Source organism: Platalea leucorodia (genome assembly GCF_965183815.1).
Source record: "Platalea leucorodia genome assembly, chromosome: 8".
NCBI lineage: Eukaryota > Metazoa > Chordata > Aves > Pelecaniformes > Threskiornithidae > Platalea > Platalea leucorodia.
In genome coordinates this window covers 52,947,982-52,968,009 of record NC_138830.1, presented here as the reverse complement: position 1 = coordinate 52,968,009, position 20,028 = coordinate 52,947,982, and the positions used below count along the sequence as shown (strand labels likewise).

Sequence of the window (20,028 nt, the reverse complement as noted above, 5' to 3'; positions counted from 1 at the left end):
AGGCAGCAAGTACATTTTTGCTGAAATGCAGATGATTAATCCTAAGAAAAGCTTGCTGAAAGTTTCCCATCAACAATTTTTAAAGTATGCATAAAACTACACACATTCGTACATAGAAGAACATAAAAACTGCTACGCTGGGTTATACCCCAAGCTTAACAACGCATCTCCAGTAGTGTAGGACTAGGGAAAAGGTATGTGAAAAAGGCTTGTATTTCCAAGGACAGACTTTTCTGTATTCTTTTGTTTCCTTTAACTCAGAGGCTTCCTAGGCCACAGTCTCATTAAGTACTATTATGCTGAATAACCAAATCGCTTATGAATTTTTGTACTTGGATTTATGAAATTTCTTGAATGAATTTATACTTTTGTTTTCCACAACAGCTCATAGCAATAAGTTTCATAATTAAATGTGTGACATTTGACATTTCAAACCTCCTCTAAAATCAAAGTATTGCTGCAAGAGACATTGCTCTGAATCAGAAAAGATCAGGTTCAAACATTTAATTTTGAGATAGTTTTCAGGGGGATTTACTGAGATATTTCAGCTTTGCAGCTCAGTTCTATATATAATCCTAAGTTTTCTACTGCTGATTTTTTAAAAATTATGAATATTTTAACATGAAATAATGAGCTCACTCATTACATACCTTTAGCAGCCAACAGGCAGAAACTGAAAATGAATCAATAGGTCTTCAAAAACTGCTAAAGCACCATCCATAAGAGAGGTTGTAATGAGCACTTACATTTTCAACAATTCTTTTAGTCAGAGCTCTGGTTTACACACAGGATATAAAGCTAAACCGTATCTTTGCAAGTTGTTTTTGTTTGTTTGTTTGTTTTTAAACAAAAAGAACAAATAAAAAAAAATCAGGATGAAAACTTCTTTTGCTTAGCTTGGCAGGAAAAAGAAAGTAATTTGGATCATACCAGTATAATAAATACAAGATGGGGAAATACATTCCTCAGGGTTAGCAGATCATGCCCACCCAACTGGGACCAAGACAGGGTCTAGCAGGCAGGCTATTAAGGATTTAATTTATGATGTGGTGAGACTCCTATAATTAAAATTCACAACAAAGTGCTATATTTTACTTTCTAGTATTAAAGTGCATCAATATTCCCATATCATACAAAGCATTTCTACAATGCATATATGCAAGCTTCTATCATATGAAAATTAAATCTTCGTTTCTTATTTTCCTTGGTAAACCCGGTGGTAATACTAATTTTTTTAAGCTGAATACCCCAAAGGGTTCATCATAATTCTCTTATTACAACAAATGTCAAAAAGCATTCATAAGTATTTGGTTCTCCTTATACAATGTAAGCAGAAAACCATTTCTGCTACTGCCTTGAACTCATTTTTTTCATTGTTTTAAGACCATCATTAGTGTCAGCAGTATTTCAAGCATGTGCCTTTACTTAAAAGTACACTTTGAGACCCATCAAAATGTACCCCTTTGCTTTGATTACATTTTTCTGCAATTCTTGTTCAAACATTCCATATTTTATTCTCATTATGGTCATGAACTCTATCTACACTCAAACTGTTTTTCAACTATTTGCCCCAGACTACTTCGCTTAGGAAGCATTTTGCTTGGTGAAATAGTTTTACACAATGGTTGCATTCCATTAAACCTATTGTGGATTTTCTGTGTGGAACTCTCAAAAACTTTGTAAATCTCCCCATCATACTTTGAGTAAAATTCAGCACAGTAAGAATCATCAGTACAATAAATATATGCAAACCCACATCCTGCCTTAGACCTGAACCATCAACTGATGCTTAGTGCTTGCTCTACAGGGGTGTTGATGTTGACACCATTTTGATTTTCATGCTATTTAGGATGTGCTATCCTGAATTACCCCCCCAATTTAATCTTCCAGGAAGTGTATTCTTATTTTTAAAATATGTGCAATGCATTAAAAAAAAAAAAAAAAAAAAAAAAAAAGAGAACAACTGTATGTATACGCAGAATGGAACTTTTATGACAAAAAAGATTGAAGGAGATGTATCATCTTAACACTGATGCAGGCAGAATCAGAAGCCACCAGGAAATTTCAGATGCTGCTTTTACCTAGATAAAAAGAAACTATACCCTTTACTATTCTCTTCTGATGGCTCTTTGTGAAAATTCTTTCTTTTTATTTTATTTTTAATTTTAATCTTTTGGTTAAAAGAAAACTCTTAAAAGCACCCTTGTAGTTTCCTCCATGTTATTAGATTTATAGGTCAAAAGGAAGAAGTAGGCCTAGAGAGTTCACCAAATTCAATGCAATTTTATTCTTTTTTACAGCTTTGGTAACCTTCTAATTCCATAAACCAGCAGGGAATACAAGGAACAAAAAAAACACAGTCCAGAAAATACTACCTTAATATTTGAAATGTATCAAAGATGACAACAGGTGCATATCAGACAAAGATGCTTTATATATCCTTGCCACTTTGCTAGGCCACCTTGCCCATAGTTTGCCTTTCCTGGTATCTTTTGATTCTCATCTATCATATACAATCTCATTTGTATTCATTCATGTACTAACCTTCTTGTTGTTTTTAGGTTAAGTATAAATCCCCCTGTCCTGGCAGGTTGTTCTTGAGAAGAAGCCGCCATCTTTAGAAACAGTATTCATTTATCTGAATCATAGCCATGCACTATTATACAATGTATAGCTATCAATAATATTTAGTGCTTCAGACCCTTCCTCACGCTTTATCCATTTTTACAAATTATTGTTTTATGATACTGAACAACCCTCTAGGCTACTCTTCTTAATTCCTTCTGTTTCCTCTCTAAAGATCCTCAAGTGTCCCTTTATTTCTAGCAATTATTTATAGACATCTATCAGTCCTGGTTTGGGGCTCCTCAGCTGGAATGCAGTGTATTCAGGCTATTGTGCACCATGGAAAACAAGTTACTTTTTTTACATGCAATTCTCGAGTAATTCTCCTAACTACTGAAGTAAAGATTTTACCCTACTGGGCTTGCAGCATATTGTTACAAGTCACATAATGTCAAATGTGTTTAAAATAATTTCTGTTAAATGCCTCCAGCAAGTGAAATGAGATGGCTGCCAAGTTCATTTAACCAGCCTTCACTTTCCAGCCTGTAAAGAGTGAGATGTCCGAACATTTCTGCCTGCCTATGTAATCCATAAGATTACAGTCACCCTCATTAGTGTACTGAGGTAAGTCTGCAGCAGGATACAGATCCTACAGCTGGCAGCTGGATAGACCAGAGATCTATAGGAAATAAAGTGGGTCATAACTTAGAAAACAAAAACATGAGAAATCAGGAGTGCAGTTAACACAAACCCCATCACAATCAGTACAAAAATTGCCACAGGTCTCACTGAATCAGGCTCAGCTATTATTTTCCTGGTATATATATGCTGGCTTCAGCCTCATACAGAAATTAGAGACTTTATAAATAAAAAAATACAAACTATTTCTCTACTGCCTTTTTTTTTTTTTTTTTTTTTTTTTTAAATAAATAGCCTCCAAGTTTGCAGTTTGTCCAGGAAAAGACCTCCTAATAGAAATTTGAAAATGTCTATGGTTACTTTAAGCATACATTTGAGCGTGCTTTTGTTAGAATTTGACTCTAGGCTATTTCCAGGAATACGACAATTTTCCATGAAAACAGCTAATTAACTGTAACTAATTATATCATGAATTCTCTCCAGGAAAGATATATCAGGAAAGAAATACATTACTATATCACCTACCATTCACATATTTTTATCATTAATTATAAGCTGCGGCAAGTCCTAGCTTGAAATTCAGATGAATATTTGTTCATGTAATGCATATACAAGTTTAAATTCTCAGTAGTTATGCTCAGGTATTTGCCTCTCTAGTAAAGCGATGGCACACAAATTGTAGATGTCCAAATAACCAGTGGTGACTGAGAGTTCAAAAATCACACACAAAAAAAAGGTGAATGGCCTTAGTAACACAGAAAAAGTATTAAAACACCACGAAAAAAACATCCTCGCTGGGACTATGCACAAAAGATTCTTTAATTACCCATAGACAGATTAAATAAATACAAAAATTACACACTATCTCCGTGTTTTCTTTTGTTTTCTTTGACTTGTAACTATCTCCAACGGCAGAGAAAGGAGGGTCCTTAAAAAGGGCTTCACACAACATTTCACTGTAACCTTGTGAGTTTTGTGTCTTTTCCTACTTAAGAAACTAAACCTTCAAGTCATTAAGAAAAAAAGTCATTTTGGAAAACAATAAAAAGTTGGAACATGTGTCTTACAGCAACACCAAAGAATCCCAATATAAACAGTCACTTGAATATTAAGATTTATACATTTAAATTTGTGATGCTAACTCTCTCCAAGATTTATTTATTAGTAAATCTCTAATATTTCCAATGAAAAATAGACAACATGTAAGTGCAATTTTAGAGTAAATAAATAAGTGGAAAGCCACTAGAAAATTCCAGGGGGTTTGAGACTGCTAAAATCATGGCCCCACAGGAAAACACACAGGAACCTAGCAATGAATAACTTAAAGCAAGATAATAATATCATCTGAGTCCCTTAACAAGGCCTCAGAATCCTTCAGGCAAGTTTCACAGTCCAGTGTATCTATAGCTTTTTCTACATAATTATACATCTCTCATCATTGAATTATTGGAATCCATGGACATTTACACTTTTACCCAGTGATCACGAAGACTGATTCAATATACCTATGTGAGCATTATTTATTTTTCAGCAGAAGACTGTTTCAGTGAATGGGTTTGATTCAGAGCTTGCATAAGGATGAAGGTGGCTGTGACAGGAAATATGGTTATGCACATAATGCAAAGCCTTTCTTTTGGAACTTCAAAAAAGAAATACAACAATACAATTTTAATACAATAAGAAAGAATCAGGAATCGTACATGCAAACACACGCACATAACGATTTCTATCAAGCTGTGCAGTGCAACTATTGATTGGGAGCAGCAAGACAGCAGAACTTGATGAATAATTTTAAGATATATGCCATAAAATTTGAAGAACTATGGAAAACAGGTGTAAACAACATGAAATCTTGGTTGACGGGATGCCATCTGCATAGAGAACTATGACAGATTCTAGCTGACGCTGATTCTACAGGTTCACTTTTGCACAAAATAATTTTGCAAGTATTGGTGTTCTTGACACCAGGAAAATGAGGTTATGAAGTTTAGTGGGATGAATACCTGGGTAAAAGAGGGAGACGATAAGAAAAAGATGAAGTTCAGAAAAATTATTCAGACTTTGACTAACAGGTAAGACAATCGACATCACAAAGGCTACATGGATAAATAACGAGGCGCAGCAAGAGAAAATGGATGAAAACAATTACAGAAGAATTCACTGGAAGTTGGACTGAGAAACATATCTACTGAATCAGAAGCATGAACTTCAATGCAAGGAGTGAAAAAAAGGAAAAGCAAGAATAGTTTATAGATGAGTAAAATAGGGAACTGCCGGTTAAAAGAAAAAAAATCCTTGGCAGAAAAAAGAAACTTGGTACAGAGTTTGAGTAAAGAAAGAACATATAGAAGATAACAGTGAAATATTGTCCCATAGCCTGGAATTAACAGTCAAAGCTAAACATTAAATGTTTTGAAAGGGCATGTGGTACATAAGAGGTGTAAGCTTCTGCTTTGATGGAGAGAGATGAGACGACTGAAAGACTCACAGCTCATATCCAGAGCTCATATACTACCAGCAGGATTAAAGCTTAAACACTGTAGAGTCTGAGCTGTTTGGCACCACTTTCTTTTACTGAAATACTGGATTTAGGGGCTGTGAATCTACTAAAACTACACCATCCTCCTCAGTGGTCTAGGAATGTGTATCTAAATGGGCATGACAAGAAGATGCTGTAGTTTAAACGAAAACATAATAAAGTTGGCCCCTTGGGCCAATTAGATAGTCACACTCTGCTACATACTATTGACTGTGCAAAGGAATCTCTGAGATTTGTTAGCAATATATTCTCAGTTAATTATGAAACTCTTGTTACAACACAGGGTGAATGGGAAGTGGGACAGTCTAAGGAAGTTTCTTTTGAACTCTGAAAAAGTGATTAATACCTGAAATAAATTAAGAATGTACTAAGAGACCTACAACAGAAAAGAGTTAGTGTTCCACTCGTCAGCCATACTCTCAAACATGAAACACATTTCATGTTTGAATGAAAAGATCGTCAATTGGTTCTTTACGTGTTTGTCACAAGTAGGGTAAATGAACATTTACCTGAACACTCCTTTTAATCTGTTGAAGGAGCAGCTCATAATGCGTTTCATACCTACAGCTTTTCAAACAATGGCAACTATATGTGAAAATGCAAAACTCACTAAAAAGGTTACGTGATTTCTAGAAACTACATAAATAATAACATAAGGACAAAGAATAACTTCTATTCCTATCAATATGTAATACAAGGAAGTGAAAGGTAATGTCTATCCTTGTTCAGAGTAAACATGTCACCACACTAAGCTTCAATGAATATTAAATATTCATAAAAATATAATATACTTGATTCCAGCTTTCACTTCAAAATATTTCAGTATGCCTGTACAGCCAAAATCTTATGTCTATACTCCCAGGTCCAACTGCATAAGGAGGATAAGGCCTCGTGTTCAATGATGCATAGAAAGACATACAAATATATAACCCACAACTCTGATCTCAATTAAATCACTATCACTGCACTGATTTTAATGGAGGCTTCTACTGTTTTAGATTTCTTTCACCAAGATCCAGGTTAACTCCATAACATAATCTGATCATACAATTACTGCTTATAAATGCAGCGGAGATCTCTCTCAAGTGGAATGCAACAGCTGTTTAATAACTCACAAGAAAATTGCACAACAGCTGAGGACAATAGTTAAAGAAAACTAATTCAGCCTTCATGTGCATGAAGGGTTTAGCTAGGATGGTTGGTTGTACCCAAATTGAAATTTGGAACAATATCTTATTCCTACAGAATTTCATCACCATCTAAAATCAACAGTGAATTTAATCCCAACATTTTCATTACTAACTTTAATTCTCAAAGCAAGTTTTTATTTTGTTGCAACCGTTGTATCTTTATACAAGCAACATCATTCAGTATTTCAATCTGCCCTACAATATTAGCATTTTCATAACATGCTTTCCATTTGTTCCTATTATTTACCTAGCCTTATACTATATAAGCAAATAAAAATGACACTTCCAGCAGCTAACCTTGCAAAGAAAAAGGTGGAATTCCCACTCTGAACAGAAATTGTACATGTTATTTGGTCTGAATCTTAATCATACCCTAGGAGTTTTCTTCGTGGATTCCAGATATGAATAAAAAAGCATAAACCTAAATCAAAGCTTTCATTCCAAAATATGTTGGGTTTTTTTTTTTTTTCCTTTTTTACTGCAGAGACTTGACCGTTTTTCAAAAATCATTACCTGCTGTCCTAAAGGGCTGCTCCCACCTCCTTATGCGGGGAAAAGATTCAGTGAGCCACAAAATCAGCAAGAAAAGTTGTACAATATGATAATAATGCACTTATCAACACAGAATTTGTTCAGGCATTATTTATAGAGATATGAGTGGCATGGACTTACCTGTAGGAGATCCCTCCATGACATGACCAACATAGGGTCCTTCTTTGAACATTGGCCTGTTATCATTTTGATCAATAACAGAAATATCTAGGCGGACTGGACCATCAATGGTTTTCCCAGTTACATCTACGACCTCAACTTCAAGCTATATGAACAAAAAGAGAGGAGTAAATTCATTAGTTCACTATCACAGTGTGCAAAGAGTAGGAAAAAATAGCTCAGATCAGTGCTGCTGTAACCAGACCCTGCCAAGGATACCACTTGCAGCCCATTCTTTTGGACTAGGCTCCGAGCAGATTTTCAATCTAAGCAAAAGAGAAAGACAGATGTACATTCAAATCAAGATACCTCTTGGCAGCTTGAAAATGCCATATTCCCTGAAGAACGAAATGACGAGTATAAGACAAAAATACCTCCTGTAAATTTGTTACTAATCATGTGAAGATTTGGTTAGAATCTGTTTGTTTATTTTTTTCAAGCACACTTAGAGTGGACACATATAGAACTATCACAGTATAATTGACATATCTCCCAATGCTCAGTTAAAAGCCCTTTTTTAAAAAAAAAAGAAAAAGCAAGAATGTATTAGACGTTGACTATATTTTCTCAATGATGATGGCATGAAGTATTATGGTAGGTAATTTTGACAGTTTTTCAGCTTCTCTAATACGGCATGGAAGGACAGAACAACATATGCAGTCTTATATAAGCAGGTATATATGTACACGCACACTCACATCCCAATGTATGAAAGCACCTGTTGAACATGAAGCCGACATATGCAGATTTGTTTAGACTTCCTTTACTTCCAAAAACTGGAAAGAAAGAAATACTGTATATCTCAACCCTCCAACCCACTTGCAATGGAAAGTCACAACGTGTTACCAAAACTTAAGCGGTCATTAGGGCAAACCATGACAAAACTTCTTAGATAACAGAAAAGGTCAATTTAGATTGCAACTGCATCTATGACTGCAGGTCTCTCTCCTCACCAAGACGTCAGTAAAACACAGCAATAAACATACCAGAGACACAGCTATCACTTTCACCTACCCTACCCATCCCTCGACTCAACTCTTTAATGGAGTTAAACCAGCCAGAAAATGAACCTGAGCACAGACGTTAATATCACTCGCTTCCAGTCTTTCCCTGAGAAAGTGGTAGCAGCAGGGGCTGGAAGTCTCTGAGTGTTTTGTTTATTCGGTTAAGTTTTTCTTCATTGCCATGTCTTATACCTGTAAGTTATTTATAAGCTAGTGATATATCCTACTGGGAAAGAATTAGGTCAGAATTCTAATTCCTTATTAAAATGGATGGCTTATTATCACATGTCTCTGTATTTTGTTATGCTTATAAATACACTCCACTTTTATTGTTCAGTGCACTGGGTGTAAGTAGGAGTGTTTGTTATGAGTAAACTATCTACTCGCATACACTAGTTGTAAATAGTGCCACAGTCCATTTTAACATCTACCCACTGCTTATCCTCACTTCTCGAGCAATTGTTCTTGCAAGTCTTTCCCAAGTCTTGCTTTTTACTAGACATACAGCTTAACAGCTTAAAAGCAAACAAATACTCTGACGTGAAGGCAATTGATTCATGTGACATTGGAACAGCTGAAGCTTTATGGGGGCACACGCCCCTTCAATTTCCAGGGCTTGTTCAACTCTGTAATCTAAAGTCAACGTAATAATTTTAGGATTGCATATGATGTGATGGGGACTAGGAAAGAAAATGCAGCCTTATTACTGAACTACATTAAAGCTAGATACAGTTGGAAACTGCTGACAAAAAGATTTATCTTAGTAAATGTTGACTCACCAAAACTATGTTAATTGCTTTGGGAAATGGAAGAATAGCAATATTTCTCTGTGAAATTCCAGCAAATTCATTTCCAAATTCAAGATAATTTGCTCTTAATCTATCTCTCAATATTAAGTGACTATACTGCTCGCTGGAAAGAACAAAGGCTTTGCTAAATTTAAAAAACTACTTCAGCTGCTTTATCAAAATTGTAAGTCATCTAAAGCAAAGGCTGATCTAACACTAGGTTTTTTTTTTTTTCCCAGACTTGCACAGATTAAGGAAGAGAATAGAAGATTGTTATTAATGACCGAAATAGATTTACTTTATCATTGCCAAGTCCACCGCATCTGAGAACAACTGCCCCAAAAAGCTGGCATGACAGGTCCGTAGGAACAATTACACGATCTCTGCTTCATTTTATTAAGATGATGGAGGACTTTATTTTATTAGTCTTTGTACAATAATTTCCAGGCTTGTCCTAAGCATCATGGGTTAACTCACCAGCTCCTTTTAAACCCACTCTTCCTACAATGTTTTCAAAATAAAAACCTGCAGGGCCAAAATTATGACCTATCTTTGCATGACTAGTTTGTGAAAGAAGCTGCCTTATATCTTACCTTGCCCAACCAAAAAAAACCCACAAAAAAATCCATAAAGCCCCACCACCCACAAAACAAAAAACCAACAAAGCAAAGAAGCAACAAAACAGCAACAAAAGTATACTGTTATTTTAAAAAAAGCCAACATATGCAAGAGAAAGAAGCACACAAGTAAAAGGCAATTTTGGCACAAAACCCAAATTACTTTGAACAGGCTGTAAATAAAACCAGGTGGAAAATTAGATTGTGCCTAACTATCAGAAGAGTGAGATTTCAGTCTTTCAATAAAAAAAGAAAGGCAGGAAAGCCTACCTAATTTTAATGTAAAACTTGACTTATGTATGAAAGATACTGCATTCATTCTTTTGATAGCAAGAGACTGTAATTGAACACTCAGAAAATATCTAAGTTCCTACCTGATTATAACAACATAACTCTAAGGAAAAGTGGTAAGCATAAAGACAGATTTGGGCAAATTGACAAAAAAAAAAAAATCTGCAGAGCTCTGTAGCTATTTATTATGTGAAAACCTGATAAGATTGACTCTGCTTTCGGTGTTCCAACTTAAAAGTTCTGGAAATATGTTCATAATGATGAAGTTATGTTCATCATTATCTAACCAAGCATATTTTCAGGAGCACTTGAGGCTAAATCCCAATTTCATTTTTGACAAAAGCATAGATGCAAACTACAAAGGATAATCAAGGGTTTATGAGAACTGTTACACCTCACAAGTCTCCATGATAGGATACAAAGCAGACTTTGGCTACTGCTTTTAATATAGCTGAGAAACACTGATATAATTAAGCACCCCAGTAAAACAGGGAGAAGCAATATAAAACTGAAAACTGCAGTCAGTAATAGATTTTAGCCTGTTTGTCTAGGCAAACTCTTATTCGATACCCTCCTTTCTCAAAAGGGACTTCTTGACTTCCCATCCAATTTCCCTCGCTGTATCTGAAGTGAAGATCTTTCTCATCACCCCAAATATAATGATTTTACCAGAAGTTTACTAAGCTTATTCAAAGCTGCGCAAACCTCTTTTAAGCACTCTGCTTTATTTTGTGTAGTCTTGATTCCCTTCCACTCTGCAGTCAGCAACAACATTTACAGGAAAAGATAACCAGTCTCATTCTTACCATTACTTAAAGTAATTTCAAAGGTTTCTCTTCACGGAACGGTTGTTTCTATTCATTTATTGCTTTTGGTGAAACGATTCTGGATAGCAACCTTCCTTCTCTGCATATAGATGTCTACGTTTACTTTGCAGCCAGCCAGCCAATGGTCCACACAAAATTACATCATAAATTTAAAGTTTTTCATAAGTAAACCTGGAATACCTTTTAGTACTTAATTATCTTCAAAGTCTAATACAGGTTCTTTAGTCATCAACTGCCTTCTAATTTTAATTTCCAATTTGTTGCTGATGATAAAGTTCTCTCAGAATTCTTCCAGTTGTTCCAACAGATGTTTTTTCTACATGTTCCTCATACCCAGCTTCACCCAGCAAAAAAAAAAAAAAGAATAAAATCAGTCATTTCTGCCTGTGAAACCAGCAGGTTTCCAGAAGTGCAAGGTCCCTGTGGTCAAGAGCGCGCAGGGGCACTGGGTGCCCGCACCCGCTGCCGGCAGCGGGGGCCTCCGTGAGGCGAGGCTGGGCTGCCCCATGCCGGACACAGCCGGTTCCAGCCGGTTCCAGCCGGTTCCGTGGCGGCCCCACCACAGGGCACGGCTGAGCCCCTCAGCGAGGAGGCTGGCGCCTCTGGGAAAGCGTGTGTAAGAAACGCTGCACGGGTGTTTTGTCTTCATCTCAACCCATGAGCTTTTCATCCCGTTGCTCTGCCTCCCCCCAGGGTCAACCCACCACAGCAGGGAAAGCAGAGGAGCAAAACGTGGCCCAGCGGAGGAAAGGTGCGTCATCCTGGACCTGGGCCGCACTCAGAAACCTGGAAGGAGCGCTGCACCATTACACAAGACTGCTATGCCAGTACCTGCCCCGTTCTCAGTTATTTTGAGGTATCTATAGGTACAGAGCGCTGCTGGCTTTATTTATTCCTAGCTTGATTACAATTATTATTGAGAATACTTGTTAGGCTTATTTATCATCAATTCCTCAGTGTGGATTGACAGTAAAGAAAGGTGACAAACTTAGGGACCTTTCATGTAGGCAATTTCCTGGTAAGAAAAACACATTTGGCCATCTCTGGGTCACAGAAAGTAGTAAAGAAATTCTCCTTGTAATCAAGTTTTACTAAAACTTTGATGCAATTACCTAAAACAACTCAGAGAAGACAATAATTCAGACATACAGAAATTAATTACAATTAAATTTTCCTGCTACTAAGAATATGAATAAATTATTAGCAAATTTTTATATGGCACAAGAAGAGATGGAGAGAGAGGATATAAAACCACAATACACTGCTTCTAACAGGTATGGATAATTTTATCTCAAACTACTTGATGACAGGGTATTGATTACCTCAGCAAGGTTGTACAGATGATGGCAAAAAATGGCACCATTACCTGCAATGGGAGAATTTAGCTTCACATTCAGAGTTAGAGCCTAGGTGGGAAGGGATTAATTAGCCATTCTAGAGTACTCCTATGAGCATCTTACAGAGGCTTTATCTTGCTAATGCATCCACTTAAAAAAATTACATTCTGATTCCTTAAAAAAACCCATACAATTTATTACTCTAATTTTATTGGTTTCTTTTCTAGCAATAGTCACGTAACCTTTTATTAACGTGCCATTTCGCAATACCTTCGCAAGTGAAATATAAGCAGTTCCAGTCTGAAAGGATCGTTGCAGTATGAAGGCACTGAACTTCTCCTTTCAGTTAATGTTCAGTACATGGACTTTTGAAAGCCTAAAGCACTACCTTGGTGATTATAAGTATCATTGTATTCTTCTTCACATTTCATACTCATGAAGCCTAGAGGTGAAGAAGCAGTGTCTCGGCTTTTAAGATAGGTGTCTGTCTTTATTAGACATGCTTTATCTCTAACATATTTTGTTGGAAAACCAGTATTGGAAGAAAATGTAGAGCATTAGAGAGCTTCCTGAATTCAAACTTTCTTTTACCCTAAGCTGTAAAACATTTTACATACTCTACAACTGCTATAGGTCTTCTGATTCATTCTTCTACCTAAAAGGATCTATACAATGTCTGAAATGCCTTTAGATTTAGAAATGCAAAGATTGTTCTGAATTCCTACTAGATCTTTGTAATCATCAGCTTGTCACAAAGAAGTCCTTACTTCAAGCATTCCTAAACTCTATCCTATTTCTTTTCTTGGACATTTGCAACACATAATCTTATTTTTTAATCAGCCTTCAAATGCTAGTTGTCTCATGCCTTTGTTCAGAAAGAAAAAATTTGAAAAGTGACGTAATTCAAAGAAAAGCACAACATAGTTATCCAGTCTTGCTATGGGCTTGTGTAAAACAATGCAATTTTTTAGGCAATACTGCTAGTTAAAATAACCAAAATGTAGTTCATTAAAATAACCAGAAAGTTTCATACCATTATTATAGCACAAATGGCTAGTCCTAGCATAAATATATATATACGCCTGCCCTACTACACAAAAACACTGATATTCCTATCACAGAAAATACAGATTTCATTTTAAAACATTAATCTCTATAAAGCCTTTAAAGAATTTCAAGACTCTGTAGATTTCAGTAAGAAAACTAATTAAAACAGCAACTGAACCTTCTGTGAATGCTTAAATTTTTCTCCGTAAACCACAGTAAGTTGGGCAATATATAGAGCGTAACAGTATATGGTCTACAAATTGAAGTAAGCAATACTGTAGGAATTAACAGTGGGAAAAGATTCCAATCATTCAAATAATTTCATTCTTTTTACCATTTTTTTTAACCTCAGTTAACAAAAGAAGATTAAAGATCAAAACCAACATACAAAAAAGCATTTTCTTTCAGAACAAGTGTAGGAGTCTTTCTGCATATATAATATATGACTTAAATACTGCTCACTTTAGTGGATGCTCCAAATTAAGCATTAGGTTTTACAGTATCAGATGATTTCTATGGTGGCATTGTTATCCAATTCTACTCAGCAAGTCTGAACCACTAAAATCTAAAGTAAGAAGGGAAAGCTAAATTAAAAGATAAGGCTCGTGAGTAGGACATTCCCCAAGCTACCTTTAAGTAGCAATCTCCTAGATAGCACCATATACCTTGCAATGACCCATCGAACCATAAACTGTTCTGCAGCTCCGAATCAGGTGAAAGACTGAAGAGCTTTAGCAAAGACTTCACTAAAATAAAAGTTTGCACTGACCTATCTTACATCCTAGAATTACCCTGCAGTTATTTCATAGTTCCTGTTTTCTCAGCACAACTACCTCCTAACTGTGTGCATTAATTAAACAAAAATTTCAAAAAACCCAAGACTTCTATCTCCCAAAAGAATGACAAAGGATGAATTCTTCATTAGGTAAGAGGCATTTCATCTTCTTTGATCACATCAGATTCAAGGAGTTGTAGACACATTAATAGAAGGTTTGTGAAGAGGAAGAGGAATTTAACATAAACAGTCAAAGATGTTCTTTCCTCACTAGTTTTAAAGGTAGTGTTCTTAATATTTTTAATCATTAGTCACATAAGTATACTGAAAGGTCAATGTCAATGTCATAATATTCTGGTCTGTGAAGTGTAACATAGCAAGTACTTCCGAGCAAGTACTAAGGAATAAATATTTAACTGGTACTCCTTGTATGATTTAACTTTTTGAAATTTCCTGGAACTTAAGCCTACTTAAGAAGAAAAAAAAAAAAAAAAAAAAAAAAAAAGGTGACAGTTTGAATGTATAGTTACTTACCTTGCTAGACTTGGAAGAAAGAAGGATTTAATTTACGCACTCACACTGGTACAGAACTCTTCATTGGGGAAGTAAGAGCAAAACAATCTGGCGTGACTGGTCTGATGCTTGATAACAAGACCATACATCAATAGAAGAGCAAGATAAGATGTGTTTAATGAAATTAACTGTGCTGTAATTTATGTTTGAAACTAAATGTCATTGGACAGCAAAACTGGGTTTTTGTGGGGAATGGGAGGGTGTCGAGGAGTGGAGAGATAAGCCATAAGAGTGAAGTATTAGAAAAAGATAACGTAGAGGAAAGAGGAAATGACGATGAATACCGTTAACCTTTCCTAGAAGGCCTTGTCTAAGCTGAGTCAAATTCAGGAATACTCTACAGAACTGACCTGACTCTTGTTCTACGGTCTAACAGGAGGCTGGCTGGTAGCACACTGGTGGCAGGACCTGTCTCATGCCCACCTAATGCAATTCTGACTGGTCCCTGCAACTGTGTCCTTTCCAGCTGCAGCTGCCATGAGATCATTCCTAAACAGACCTGTCAAATCTAACAACTTTTTTCTTTCTTTTTGAGAGGTAGAAGGGATAAAGGAGGAGAAATAGAAGTACAAACTGCATTTTCATAGTTTATAGACTTTTTACTAATAAGAACCTTTACCTTTCCAAAGCTAAAGTTGCATTTGAACCTGTCAACAGAGGGGTTTATCTATATGTGGCTATAAGTCATAACAAGATTCCCATGTTATTTCTAATGCTTTTTCTTTAAACATAACCAGCCCAAGTCAAGAAAGTTGCCTTAATTAAATAATAATTTTCTTTATATTTCCCACATTAATTTTTGCGCAGTAAATCTTTCTATTGTGAATATCTTACTGTTCATCCATCCCTTGAAGTGGGAAGTGCAAGAACACTGTCTTTGCCAGTTTACATTCAGTAAAGGCCAACCTCCAAAAGCACATTGCACCTGCACCTCCTGTTGGCTTGAGATAACATCAGAAATTGTCTCTCTCTCTGAAAAATCTGGCACTGGCAATACAGAAAAGCCCCTACACGTTGGGGGAAGGATCTTCCTCAGTGTGAGTAAGAAAACAAATCTTGAATGGTTAAACTAGTGACAACAGTACTTCAAGTTTTCCAGGTTCTTTATCCTGTACTGGCAGTACTACAGTGTCTTCTAGCACCAGCATGTCTCTTGATTTGCAGTTCACTTTACAGAATATGCCTAGAAGATGACATCAGTGAAATACGCTCATTGCTGCAAAATGAAGCTAAAATGCTATACATTTAATATTTTTTATTTTAATATATTAAATTTCTCCATAGCACTAAACTAAGCAATAATGAATTCACTATCTAATTGAATGTATATAGTGTAATGCTATTAGTGTCAAAGTAAATGTATTTTCTTCCACAGCTCTGTGTCTCTGAATCACAATATTGCTAAAAAGGCGCTGTTTTCTTGTAGAACTTAAGTCCTGAAAATTTTTTCTCTGCTGTGAGTATAAAATAGCCCCTTTCCTGTGAAAAAAGATCACAGAGCAGGAAAACAGGAAAAAATACAGAGAATGATGGCATAAACCTCAGAGAAAATAATACATTAAATACATACTCATAGAAAGCTTATAACAAAATGAACACTGCCTTTCCTGCAGGACAACACTAAACCCAACTTCAAAAATTATTTTCAGGTTTTCAGCTTGTTAAAAAATAAAATAAATAATTTGGGATTTTGTAGAAGTTTTCTTGTGTGTCAATAGAAAAAAATAAACCCACAAAGTGGGTAACTTAATCTCATATTTTTTTACCACTTATTCTAAAGGATAGTTTTTAAACATGAAAATCAAAGGTGGTCATGAAGCAGTAATGGTATTTTCAGATTTTCAGTTATTTGTGTCAGTTTGGAGCAGACAAGATTTACTCTTGTGAGTTCTTGTGACTATTATTTTAAGATTTCATATTTTTAATATTTCAATAGTTGTAAGAAGTAATTCTTTGCACATGGAAGATTCCTTCTGATACTCACAGAATATTTAGTTTTATATATAAGATCAAACACTAGTAACTATCAATTTCTCAAAGCTTCAGCCCATGTTATGCCCTAGATCCACCCCTCATAAAATCCAGTCCCTCTGATAAATGTCACTGTCTAGGGACACTACACTCTGAACAGTCAGGCTACACAGGGGAAAACTGGGTTTAACTGCCTAGTTATGCAAAGGTCACGGTGAACAAAGGAACTGGGAGCAGAGAATGGAAGACACTGGCATTATCACAAAACTCTCTCTTCTGCCGTGCAGGAAACCTCAACAACACTGCGCAGCAGGGCACGTCAGGGTAGCCGGTAGCTGCTCCAAGGTCCTGCCAGCATGGCAGAGCTTCCCCATGGGCTCTGGGTGCATGTGCAAACCCTGCTGCACCTGTGGACTATTGAAATGCAAGCTCTATAAGAACTTTCAAAAAGGCTCAACATCACCATCCCCATTTTAGAGGTGGACATAAGGGGGTATGAGGTACTCAAGCTGATCATAACCATCCCGATTAATTATGATAGAACTGATGGAACCAACTGACACAGTATAGCAGTGTTTCAAAAGAAAATCAATTACATAAGATAGGCAAAAGATGGGAGGAGAAACAGAGATGAAATGACTTCACCAAAGCCATACACCAGACAAAATTTAAATCAAGCTTGAATCTAGGTTTTTTGATCTCTGAATACAAGACTGATAACTAAATTCTATCTCTTGCTGAGCAAGTGATATAAAATTAGATTTACAAAGGTTATTAAGCTACCAACATGCACACAGTGTGATTTTTCAAAGTGCCTTGCAAGACTGGGTAATATATCCTATTAAAATCAAAACACCTTTGAAAGAGCTTTGAAAACCTGATTGTCCTCTCAGTGTCCCATTTTTCCCCCCATTAAGCACTATTCTACAGCTGCATAGACACAAAACCACAACAGAAAATAATTTTCTGCATCCTCACAACAGAAAGCTGCATTTTTCTAAGGGTCTCTCATATAGCTACAAAAATTGAATTAAAATTACTTCTGAAGCATACTTCCTGATAAATATTATCTATGAGTTTTGAAATTAGAATGCCCACTCCAAAAATAACCTCAGTGAACAAATGAGAAGTAAAGGACATCCCTCAAATCTATGGAGCAATACAGCTCTTCAAATGAAGCCATGTGTACTTCACAGAGACCAAAAGTATTACGGATGATCATATAAATACTAATTAAAATCTTCCCATATCACAAGAGAACACATGTTGAGCCACTCAAAAAGAGAGGGAGGGTGGGGGAGAGAGAGAAGATATCAGGATTCACCAAAGCAATCAAGTCTAATCACCACAAAAATATTAAATTAAAGAAAATAAAAAAGAGAGGAAGTAAGACTGAAAAAAAGGATTAAGACATAAGCCGTGCCAGAATTTTTAGGCTCTATGCTGCACCACAAAACCAACAAAGACACTTACATAAGAAAAGATGAAAAATGGCTTTGCACTTTTAAGTAGCTCCTAGCAGCATTCAAGCACTGCTCACAGTTCTTACTGCTTGAAAATAACTCCAAACAGCATTTAGGAAGTGGCAAGAGTTTAACAAATTTCATCTCACAGAAGGATTCAAGAAGCAAGAGGGTCAGAGAGCGCCCATAACTAATCAGACCAAAACCAAAAAAACAAGATCTAAAATGCATCGGTGACAAGAAAACTGACTTATTTAGGCATAAGAAATAAAGGTCAGTGTAAATGTCAGGTATATATCACACACACATATATTTTTCTGTGCTATTATTGCTTAACATATCTGTTCCTACAAATGAACCGGAAAAGGTCTTAGAAGTCAAGGATCACCCAAGCTTATACAAGTCTAGTACAGATGTAACGAACCAGGTTTCTCTATTTTAAAGCAACAAAACAAGGAATTACAAGAGAACTTGTATAGAGGACTTTACAAGCTGGACTGGAGGTCATGCAGCATACTGCTGCCTTTCTGCCCAATTTTCTGGCTCTGTCAGCATTCCTGGGATGACATCTCATCCTCTTTACACCATCAGTTTTCGAGTGACGAGCTGCAGCCAGGAGTCCTTCAAAGCCCCATCCAAGGAAGTAAGAGTGCTTGGGATCTAAGTGTCTATGAAGAGAAAAATCTGATAATTTGTAAGCCAGTTTCTCTTAGTGGACTTTCTGAGAAATTTGCTTATTCTGTAAATAAATTGCTCTCCTCTTCAAAATTTGAAACAATATCAGCATATTTTGTATACTGTAGTTGCCACACCCTCATAAGACAGAATTCTATTGTCTTTTTAAATTTCACCTTTTTAAAGGTTAGTCTGTAGAAGTCAGATAAAGAGAACTAGATGAGATTTATTTGTGTCTGCTTTACAGGATTTAGAAGACTGTACTGCAAATCATAATGGCCACGTGTTATGAAACCCATTCAAACTGCAGAGCTGCAAAACCCCCATTGCCGAGAGTCTTTGCTGTGAAGAGTTGTGTTATGGCACAAAACGTCTGTCATTCCCTTTTTCCAGCACATGGCATGCCATGATGATAAACTGTTAAGTGTCTTGTTTCTGTACCTATACAGTCACTTTCAGATTTATTTATTTATTTATTTTTATTCTGCTACTAAATCTAATTCCAACTTCTCTCTCAATCTCTGGCAGCCTCTCATACCCAATGCACCTGCATTACCAACCGGAACCTGCCTGTTTGACCACAGAGCTGAACTACCTTCCATGGAGCACACCTCTCCTCCCTCAACATATTCTTCTCTAGTAAACATTTTACGCTTTGTTGACTCTGTTTGCTAAGCCAAAGATAACATATTTCAATGTTGATGATAAAAGGTTTGGGTGCTGGAAATGCCATCTACATGATTTGCTGCCTACTGTATGTTTGGTTATATATGTCAGTAAAAGTGAGTTTATCAATCTTCCTCAAAATCATCATAAGAGGTTGTGAACTGTTAGATTATGAAGGTTGAATTTTGATATCTGATTGGCTAAACATATCACAGAATTATTCACAGTTAGCACTTTGCTTTCATTTCCTTCCTGTATTCTTTGCCCGGCCTTAGCAGTTACAATGATACACGAGCACGGAAGGTAACAAAGCATTGTTTATCTTTCCCTGTTATTCTGAACCAAATGAG

At 36.1% G+C, this 20,028-nt stretch overlaps 1 protein-coding gene across 2 annotated transcripts in view; it reads right to left on the bottom strand.

The window, feature by feature from the left end:
• CDH13 (cadherin 13) overlaps positions 1-20,028 on the bottom strand; it is a gene marked incomplete at its 3' end in the record, with an annotated part of 521,180 nt that overhangs the window by 213,656 nt on the left and 287,496 nt on the right. For both annotated transcript variants that reach the window (XM_082320962.1, XM_082320961.1), the window contains exon 6: positions 7,606-7,750. In XM_082320962.1, the coding sequence (XP_082177088.1) occupies positions 7,606-7,750 (145 nt within the window). The remainder of the gene's footprint in view (positions 1-7,605; positions 7,751-20,028) is intronic.